This window comes from Marmota flaviventris, chromosome 14 (assembly GCF_047511675.1).
Source record: "Marmota flaviventris isolate mMarFla1 chromosome 14, mMarFla1.hap1, whole genome shotgun sequence".
Taxonomy (NCBI): Eukaryota; Metazoa; Chordata; class Mammalia; order Rodentia; family Sciuridae; genus Marmota; species Marmota flaviventris.
The window spans coordinates 81,007,229-81,018,587 of NC_092511.1; the positions used below are offsets into that span (position 1 = coordinate 81,007,229).

General features: G+C 36.3%; 1 protein-coding gene across 1 annotated transcript in view; it reads left to right on the forward strand.

Moving 5' to 3' along the window:
• LOC139701847 (zinc finger protein 420-like) overlaps positions 1-7,383 on the forward strand; it is a 52,700-nt gene extending 45,317 nt beyond the window's left edge. Inside the window, exons 3-5 of the mRNA XM_071601975.1 lie at positions 784-862; positions 5,595-6,439; positions 6,764-7,383. Coding sequence (XP_071458076.1) covers positions 784-862; positions 5,595-6,439; positions 6,764-7,383 — 1,544 coding nt within the window. The remainder of the gene's footprint in view (positions 1-783; positions 863-5,594; positions 6,440-6,763) is intronic.
• The last annotated feature ends 3,976 nt before the right edge of the window (positions 7,384-11,359 follow it).

Genomic DNA, 11,359 nt, shown 5'->3' on the forward strand with positions numbered 1-11,359 from the left:
TTTCAATTTTCTACATTATTATTTAGTTTAATAAATATCTTTGAAGTGGTTATTGGGCATTGCTTAGATAATTAACAACATCAATTTTCCAACTCTCAACTTTTTGTTTCCTTAAGTAGATTATACCCTTTATTGTGTGAGCTATTATTTTCATTGGGATTTTTCTATTTAAAATTTTTTAAACTAGATCATCATAGTCATTTTGGAAAATATTTAGAAGTTACAATGTAAACAAAAACAGGTCATGTGCAATGATATATAAATGTAATTCCATATAATTGGGAATCTAAGGCAGTGGAATGCCAGGTTGAAATAAATTTTAGCATTGTTGTAATAAACTGTCTCAAAAAATGTATAAACATAGAAAGGTCTATGGATGTAGTTTAATGATAGAATATCACTGTGTTTAATCCTAAAAAATACTCCCCAAATAGATTAAAAAAAAAAAAACTAAATGAGAAATTTATTTCCTGCAACATTTGAGTCACAGGTGGCATTCAAATATATTGAAGTGAAGGGCTGTGATTGTGATATCAGTCAGTTTGAATGTTGTCCTCATCTGTGGTGCTACAAATTCTTAAGATGATTTTCAAAGTTCTCACAGCTTTTGTCAGCATATTGTAGTAAATTCTCTCTATATATATTTCTTGAGTAATAATGGCTTTAAATTATTCTGTTCTGTGGCTATTCCCCTCCCCCACCTTGATAAGGTTTTATATATTTTCAGAGTCTATTCACCATAGTGTCATAAGTGGAATAACTTGCTATTTTAATTTATTTCAGGTATGACTTCTAATCCAAACCAAGAATTTTCAGAAGAACAAGAAATAAAATATTTTTTGCAAAACTTTATAAAGAGCAGGTATGGATACCAAGACAGTTAATACTTAATTTTAAACAAGAAATAGAAATTAAAAGAGAGGAAAGTTCAGAAAATTTTTATTTTTTTTCTTTTATTTTCCTTTCCATTTTTTTCCTTTGTAGATTGTTAACTTTTAAGAATTGATTTTAGATTCTTTACATAGGATGTTCTTTGATGCACTTAGCCTGGCCTCCAATTCTTCCTAAAAAGATCTTTGTTGTTTTACATATGCATATATGTATTTAAAACTAGAAGTCTGCTTGTATTTTATAAGGTAATTCTTTCTTAATATATTGTTATAGGACTGGGGATACAACTCAATGGTAGAGTACTTAACATGTGCAAGGTCCTGTACCAGGGATCCTTACACACACACACACACACACACACACAAACAAACAAACAAACAAACACACGCAAACACACACAAACACATTGTTATAAAACCATATTTGATTGATAAAAAGGAAAACAGGTCCATCTCTCTGCCACTCTAAAATTCTGAATACCTGTCAATCATATCAGACAGGGGTTAGAGGAAATTTGATGGGATGGTGGTAGCAACCCAGGGAAATCTGACTAATGGAGCTTCCTGGAAATCTGTGCTTGGTCTGCAGACATGGAAGCTCTACAATGCATCCTGCTCCCTCACTGCAGACTGTGCTGATGCTTTGCAAATCCAAACTATGTTCACCAGCTGGTCTCCATTTTATGTCTTCTCCTGTCTTCATTTGGTGTTGGTAGCAGATAAACTAGAGTTTTCCTGTGTCATCTCATACTTCAGTTCAATTGTGTCAAATCCTCTCAGCCTGGAGATGTTCCCAGCATCACCATTGTGATCTTTTTTAGTGCCCTTGTGCCTCTGACTGACTCTGTGTTTGGCACATAGACTCAATGAGTAAAGGGTCTCAGCTCATCTGGGGCACAGATGGGAGTTCTTCTGTGTTGTCTACCAGAACAATAGACTCAGATTTTACATTCGCAGTCCCACTATGGTTCACATTCATTCTTTTGAAGTATACTACTCAGGATCATCTTGGTTATAAAGGACCTACCTCTAAGCTGATATTAATTTAAAAGAAAGATTTAAAATAGATTATATTACACTTTTTAAAAGCTATGCAAAATTTTGATTTGAGGCATGGCTGGATTCTGGAGTTCAAATTCATCTGTACTCAGTCTCACTCTTCACTTACTCTTTTGATGGCTTCACTCACAGATGTTCCCCTTTTATGATGGTCCATAGTGACTTCAGGTTTGTGTCCTTCTGGGTTCCTGTTTAGCTCAACCAAGAACTTCTGGGCTTGATAATCAGAGTCAGAGTGGGTCATGTGCTCCCCTCTGCACTAATCACTGTGGGCATAGGTAAGGAATATGCTGATGGTAAAAACTGTAAATAGCTGCTTCAGGTGCAGGAGTGTCCCTCATAGTGTTTCCTGAGGTTAGGGGAGGGTCGTTCCTCACAGAAATAAAAAGGTATGATTACCTGAAGAAGGGAGAGGGAAAGTTGAGCATCCAGAACCCAGAGAGCTCATCATGTATGTGCTTGGCACATTTTTAAGATTATGGTTTGAGGTTGTCAGTCTCATGTTTCCCTCTTTGTGGTGTTTCAATTGTGGTTTCTCATCTTTTCAGTACTTCAGCTCATACTTTTAAAAATCAGAGAGGGTTTCTGTTTTTTTTAATAAAGAGAAAAAATAATGAAAATTATTTATACACAAAATTACAAATTTATGAGGTTACATTATTACAAACATCTCAGAAGACTGAATCCTCAACTTGTGACAGCCACTTTTTGTTCAGTTAGAAATTTTAAGTACATTATTGTAATTTTAAATATATATACTACTCAGTATTTTTTATAAAACCACTACAATGCACAGTATTTTCAAATGCAAAAACATGTATCAAACTACATATATATTCAATGTTTACAGGCCATTATAAAGCTGAGTCTTTAAAATACCTTCAGGAAAATAAAGACTCAACCAGTTTAGTAAGCTTTAGAAATAAAACTAGAATAGAAATGGGCATTTTAGTGAAAAAAATCTAAATAGTAATAAAATGCTTATTAATTCGTTATGTTTTAACTTTTAATAATCTCTATGTGATTGCACATTAGATAAAAGTCTATAGATCACTAATACAAAATTGCAATATTCTAACAAGGTGATTTTCTACACAAAATAGACAAATTGACTCATCATTTAAACACATGTATAGTATTTTTACTTAGAGACAAGAAAAATATTCAGATTAAGGAGAAATGGAAATGCTGCAATAAGCCTCACTAGGACTTTCTGTTGAAAAGAACTATTGAGTAATTAAATATGTTTAAGGTAAAAGTTTGTTAGGCATTGCTTTTTAAATGCATTAATAATTAATAAAAGTGAAGAGAAGCAGTGAGGTCCTTCTAAAACACATCAAATAAGCATACAGCTCATCTATCATGTACAGCAATTGAAACAAAGGAAAGACTCAGGAACTTCTAGCACAGTCTCCCAGAAAACCCAAAGCCCAAATGGCTTGCAGGAATGCATCACACCTCAAAAGCAGACATGAGGGTCTTATGAAAACAATGTAAGTCTTCTGACACTCTTCTGGGCTCATGCTGAGGGGTAGAAAATATGCCTGGTGCATAAGCAGTAGGGAAGGTGTGGGGCTAATGAAGATCAATGAAGGACTAAAGCTTGTGATTGTAAAACCTTTAAGAAAATTAAAACAGCCACATTGGTGAGGTAAGACCACCTTTGAATGGGGCATGTCTTACCATGAAATTTCTCCTCCTTAGGGAACAAACATCTATAATGTCTTTGTCGATCCATGATTCTGTCTACTGTTTCAGAATACCATTTTTTGTAGACTGTTCTCCCTGAAACTTGATGGTTTGAGTCAAGGGTGCTTGTAAATATTTATGATTATAATTCAACTTGAAGCAGTCTTTGTGTAGTTACCTATCTATTTATGACTCACAAGTTAGCATAATCACTCCATGTCATGGGACCTCAAGCATTCCACCTGAGTCATTTCCTTATTGGAAAGTGATGAGTCACCTGAAAAAAAATGAATATCTGAAATAAATAATAAAGGAATATGAGACAGGGCCCCATAACTTATGGTAAAATAGGTAAAGCATCTTATAGATTCTCTAGACCACATAGGATCTACAAAAAGATGACTAGATAATTTTTCCATTCTTTATTTAAGGGAGTGTACATCAATGGTAGGAATAAAATTTCAACAGTAAGATTCTTTCTTTAGACATGTAGATTTGCATTCTGGCAAATCACACCCATCTCTGGGGTGCTGCGGCTATGTGGCTCCAATGGATGATACCATCTCCAGTGCCATGCTGAATTTAGACAAAACTAGGTAGTATATAACATGTAATGGATAGTCTCAAACTAGCTGGATTTCAACTGTGAGTTCCCAGATACCAGACTTTTTCTCCTAATGGGTTCCATGCTTTAAAAAAAAAAAAAAAAAAAAAAAAAAATTCATGCACAGTTCATAGATATCTTTCAGCAGATCCATCTGACATGCACTGCTTCATCTTTCATATCAACAGGGATTTTGACCTAACTCCAAGTGAATACTCAAAATATCTATGCATTCTGTGGTTGTGGGTGGAATGAGAAAAACTTTCCATGTGGGAGATCCAGAGACTTCCTGGATTCAATACATGTCCCCAGTGAACAAAATCTGAGGCCATAGCACTACTCATCTGTGCATCTCAAGGAATGTTTTCAACAAATCCAAAGTATTTTCTAACGGATTTCAGTGAGCTAGTTACATAGAAAGAATTTTAACAACACCCTCAGTGATATATATTTTTGCTGAAAATTGAGCAGCCCAGCTCAGATGCAGTTTGGTCTTTGGCTTAATGAAAAATACTCTGGCACATAAGTGCCATGTTTGTGTCCCAGTGCCTGCAGGATTCCCCACAAATTAAAACCAAACAATAGTGTGTTTGAGGCAAGTTGGAACTGTAGGGGTATGGGGCATTGGCTAAGCTGGAAAGAGACAACAGCACATATGGCAGTCATATTTGAGGACTCATGTGTGCTTTTAAATATATTTGCACAGCATTTTGTAATTATACCCTTCCTCTAAAAGATACAAAATTTTCTATGTAGTCAATTTCATTCTTTAGTTAGTAAGTGGAATAATTTGAAATGCACCATTTTGTAAATATCCACAAATATTTCTGTTCAGGACCTGAAGACAATCTCAACCCCAAGTAATTAGCAGTATATTAGATTTGGTGTAAAATAATGTAAATTCTGTGAAAGTCATTAAAATTTCCCTCTTTTTTAAATCCTAGAAAACACTCATGTGATCATTTAACAGAGCTTTACAGTGATAAAAGTGAAAAAGTTTTTAATCCATGCCCAAAATTTATTTATCCAAGCTTTCATAATCAAGAGACAAATTACAGATATAACGTATGTGAAAGCATTTTTAATAAAACTACAAGAATTCCTGAACTCCAGAGAATAAATTTTGGTGGGAAGCCCTACAAGTTTAAAAAATATGTAAAAGCATTTAAAGCTTCCTCAATTGTTTATCAGAGCAGTGATAAATCTTCCATAAGTAAAGAATGTGAAAAATATTTTACTCAAATTCCATCCGTTACTAAAAACCATAGACTTTACAATGGAGATATACCCTACAAATTGATGAAATGTGAAAATGTCATTAAGTGTTGCTCAAACCTTTTTAAACCCTACAGTAATCATACTGGAGAGAACATCTGGAAATGTAAAGAAAGTGTCAAAGCTTTTAATAAAAAATCACACCTTACTGAACACCAGAAAATTTATACTGGAGAAAAGCCATACAAATGTACAGAATGTGGCAAAGCTTTTAATCGAAAATCACAACTTACTGAACACCAGAGACTTCATACTGGAGAAATGCCATACAAATGTAAAGAATGTGGCAAGGCTTTTAATCGAAAATTATGCCTTACTCAACACCAGAGAATTCATACTTGTGAAAAGCCTTACAAATGCAGAGAATGTGGCAAAGCTTTTTATTATAGACAAAGCCTTACTAAACACCAGAGAATTCATACTGGAGAAAAGCCATACAAATGTAAAGAATGTGGCAAGGCTTTTAATTCAAAATATCACCTTAGTGAACACCAGAGAATCCACACTGGAGAAAAGCCACACAAATGTAAAGAATGTGGCAAGGCTTTTAATCAAAAATCACAACTTCATCATCACCAGAGAATTCATACTGGAGAAAAGCCTTATAAATGTAGAGAATGTGGCAAAGCTTTTAATCAAACATCAAACCTTACTAAACACCAGAGAATTCATACTGGAGAAAAGCCATACAAATGTAAAGAATGTGGCAAAGCTTTCAATTGCAAATCACATTGTACTCGACACCAGAAACTTCATACTGGAGAAATGCCATACAAATGTATAGAATGTGGCAAAGCTTTTAATCGAAAATCACAACTTACTCAACACCAGAGAATTCATACTGGAGAAATGCCATACAAATGTAAAGAATGTGGCAAGGCATTTAAACAAAAATCATGCCTTACTCAACACCAGAGAATCCATACTGGAGAAAAGTCATACAAATATAAAGAATGTGGTAAAGCTTTTAATAAAAAATCACTTCTTACTCGACACCAGAGACTTTGTACTGTAGACAAGCCATACAAATGTAAAGAATGTGGCAAAGTTTTCAATGAAAATTCATTCCTTACTCAACACCAGAGAATTCATACTGGAGAAAAGCCATACAAATATAAAGAATGTGGCAAAGCTTTTAATAAAAAGTCACTTCTTACTCGACACCAGAGACTTTGTACTGTAGAAAAGCCATACAAATGTAAAGAATGTGGCAAAGCTTTCAATAAAAATTCATGCCTTACTAAACACCAGAGAATTCATACTGGAGAAAAGCCATACAAATGTAAAGAATGTGGCAAAGCTTTCAATGAAAATTCATGCCTTACTAAACACCAGAGAATTCATACTGGAGAAAAGCCATACAAATGTAAAGAATGTGGCAAAGCTTTCAATGAAAATTCATGCCTTACTAAACACCAGAGAATTCATACTGGAGAAAAGCCATACAAATGTAAAGAATGTGGCAAAGCTTTCAATTGCAAATCACATTGTACTCGACACCAGAGAATTCATACTGGAGAAAAGCCATATAAATGTAGAGAATGTGGCAAAGCTTTTAATCAAACATCAAACCTTACTAAACACCAGAGAATTCATACTGGAGAAAAGCCATACAAATGTAAAGAATGTGGCAAAGCTTTTAATTCAAAATCTCACCTTAATGAACACCAGAGAATCCATACTGGAGAAAAGCCATACAAATGTAAAGAATGTGGCAAAGCTTTCAATAAAAATTCATGCCTTACTAAACACCAGAGAATTCATACTGGAGAAAAGCCATATAAATGTAAAGAATGTGGCAAAGCTTTTACTCGAAAATCACATCTTACTGGACATCAGAGAATTCATACTGGACAAGAGCCATAAAAATGTAAAGAATGTGGCAAAGCTTTTAAGAAAAGAATATACCTTACTCAACACCAGAGAATTCATACTAGGGAGATACCATACAAATATCAATAATGTTGCAAAGGTTCTCATTGAAAGTCACTCCTTAGTCAACACCAGAGCCTTCATGTAGGAGAAAAACCATATAAATGAAAAGAATGTGGCAAAGCTTTTAACCAAAGATCATACATTATTTGACACCAGAGAATTAATACTGGGGAAGAGCCATACTATTGTAAAGAATAGACTGTAAAAGTCATTTGTTGTAAGATCACACCTCATTGGTCGCCAGAAACATCATACTGGAAAGAAAAGTTACAATTGCCCAGAGATAGCTCTGCAGTGCTCACTCCATGAAACCCCAACCCTTGCCCAACTGGCCATTACACAGGAGCCCATAGAAGTGGGCAGGAAGCATGGTTGGATCCTTGGCCCTCTTTCCTTCTGTGGACCTCTCCATGTTCACTTGTCCTTTCATCAGTTTCTCTGTTTTAATTGATTAAATTCAAATGATCTTTTTTTTTTTTTCCAAAGCTATCTCTGGACTTAAAGGCCTCGTTTGTATCAAACTGACACATTAATAAAACTATCTTATGCCTGAAGTCTATGATCACATCAATGTTTTTCCCATAAACTCAGATGGACAGCATGTTCCTTTGTCAATGTTTTATTTATTTATTTTATTTTGGGGATTGAATTCAGGGGCACTCAACCACTAATCCACATCCCAGCCCTGTTTTGTATTTATTTATAGGCACAATTTCACTGAGTTGCTTAGGGCCTCACTTTTAGTACTGAGGCTGGGATTGAACTAGTGGTTCTACTGCCTCAGCCTCCTGTGCTGCTTGGATGAGAAGCATGCATATCAATGACTTTTGCTCTGTAGTTAGTTAAATTTTACTCAGGATTTTATGGGCATAAAAAGCATTAAAATATTTTTTGTCACACTTCAGGCATCAGATTCTAGGTTTTAAAATGATACATCTTATCTTTCTACATCAAATGCAGAGTTTACACGTTTGAAACCAGGTGGCTGAGAAACAAAGATTTTGAACAGCAAAATGCAATATATGTTGTGGTTAAATCCACACATGTAGTGGGTGTGAATGCTCACACTGAATAGACAGCAGGAGGCCTGTCTATGACCCTGAGAGCCCTGAGCCTCCATCCATGACTTTGAGCCCCTGATCCTCCAGAGGGTTTGAACAAATGAGAAAGAAGCATACTACCTTTTCCCACCCCTGAACCTACTATAGCATTTACTAGCAGACCTGGGGTAGCACTGTGTGTGTTTGTACCAATGTGTGGCTCTGCTTGCATATATCTAATATCTGTTTTTGAGAACACTGAGCCAGTTCCTGATGAAACATAGTTGCCCTTTTTTCTCTTAAAAGAAAACCACAGCCCTGCACACTTTTGAAATCAATAATTGTGTTACATTTGAAAAAAAATAATAATTGTTAAAAAATGGTGTCAATGAAAAGCATTTGGACTGATGAGTCATCTTGCCAGTAACACTTACAGGGATTAAACTCTAAATAAAAAGATTTGGGGATGTGGCTCAGTGGTAGAGAGCACTTTGGTTTGATCCCAAGTACAAAAAAAAAAAAAAAAAAGACAAGAGAGACTCAGGTTTTGTGGTCATCAGACTCAGGTTTTCACTGTGCATAAGTCTGAACAATTGCAGCATTTAGAAAGCTTTTTTTTTTTTTTAATGATAATAGCTATAGTTACTTCGTGATCACAATTCAGACTCAAAAATCATGACTTAATCAACCCCAGAGAATTCTCACTGGAGAAAACCCATACAAACGTAAAGAAGGTGACAAAGCTTTTAATAAAAGACCAACACCAGATAATTCATACTGGGGAGAAACCATGCAAATATCAATAATGTGGCAAAGCTTAGGAAGTTAGGAAGATCATAACTCTAAGTAAAACAGACCCCAAGAAGACACAGAGACATCCTTTCAAACTCCACTGCAGGTGTGAACTTAGCTTTATACCTCTCTGCTCAGAAGTTCTCAGCCATGGCAGTGGTTACACCCAGTGGACATTGAGCCTTTTAGAGGCATTTTTTTTTCAAGGTAGGGAATAGGATTACTAAACATCATCATGGTTGGCAAGCCCCTTGCCAAAAATAAGTCTTTGGTCTCTAAGTTTAACCATGCTTAGGCTCAGGAACTCTGGGGTAGATCATACATGCTGGGAAAAAAAGAAAAAAAAAAAAAAACACTGGGGTTTTTCTAATTTATTATTTTCTCCCCAGTGCTTTAAGCACAATGATTGTCTTCAAGTAGTGAGGATGGAGGAAAGAAACAAAAGAAGGAGCAAAAGGAGAAGCACAGCATATTATCAGAAGAAACCTAAAGCCTGCAGGCAGGAGAATTATTAATTTGGGCTTGATTGTGGTGCTACTAACTCTCTGTCAAAGAGTTCTACCATCCTTCCCAAACCTTACAAGTCTCAGGTCGGTTGTCAATATTGAGCCAGATGCATGTACTTGAACAACAGACAAGATTCTTCCTTAGCAGAAACCCCATTGAGGAAGTAGTTTTTCCAGCTCTTCTATTCCAGGAATGAATAGTGAGTCATTGAGGACTTCACCTGCATTCACGTGCACACACACACACACACACACACACACATATCAATATTCAGGGGATCAGAATCTGCAACCCCATGCTGGAGCTGGTGGCCTGGGACATTATCTTGCCATCTACAAGAAAAACATTTGACTTCTGCTCCTGCACATTCCAGAATTTTCTGTGCAGTGTTTCACTTTCCCCTTCCAAGGTGCCAAACCAGAGGAAAAAAAGGTCCAGTGAGATTCAAAGCCAGGCCCCTGCCCTCATCTCTCTACCTGAGTAGTTTGCCTTGTCCAAAACATCCTGAGCTTGCCCCAGGCAAGTACAACTTGGTGATAAATTGAGGATCAAAGACAGAGGAGAGACTGTTCACAGGCATCAGAATTCTCTGCTCTGCTGGCTAAGCTTTATGCCTCACTGGAAGATACTCAAATAAAACAAAATTCCTGCTGCTCTGCAATCACCCACAAGGCTCTATAGAGTCAATGAAGCAAAAAAAAAAAAAAAAAAAAAGGATCACAAACACAGGTCCTTGCCTGAGGGAGTAGAGATTAAGCCTCTAGAAGGACCTACAGAGTCATTTCCTTTTTTTTCTGGGAATAGAAATTACTTGTGTTGCCACAGCCTTTTACAGCCTGGACTCTCTTTCTTTGACAATGGGGCTTTGCTTACCATGAAGGGGATAAATTCTTAGACTGTGGGTGGGTGTGTGTATGTTGGGGGCAGAGGAAGGTACTGAAGATTTAACTCAAGAACATTCTACAGCTGTTCTACTATACCGGAAGAAGATACCTAGATGTGTTTGTGTAAATTTTACTGTAAGCCAGGGTCTCACTAAATTGTTCGAGCTGACCTTGAACTTAAAATCCACCAGCTTCAGTCCCCTGAATCCCTTGATTTATAGGCGTGGACCACCTCACCCAGGCATGCTCTACTTCACCCAGTCATGACCTTCTGTACAGAGTTAATTCTTAGAGATAGTTAGCCATCTTCCCAAGTTGTCCATGTGAAAATTAACTAATATAATTTCCATACTACCAATATCCTTCCTATTATGCTCCCAGCATCCAATGTCAGTCTTTGTCTGATCTAATAATCATGGCATGTCCAGGTACCATAATACCAGAGATGGCTCATGCCCCCTACAGCTCACTGAAATTATAATAACATACTAACCCTAAATCCACTTATGCTGTTTCATCTTTTCTTCCTGCACAAATACAAGAAAATCTCTTTCCCATTTTCTCCATCATCTCCCACACCCTCATCTCCTGACCAACCCTGGAGCTTCCCAAATGGCTCTTCAGTACTGCTTATAGAAAACTGTTCTCTGTGACAGTGCATGTGTTTATGTGCATCTTCTATAT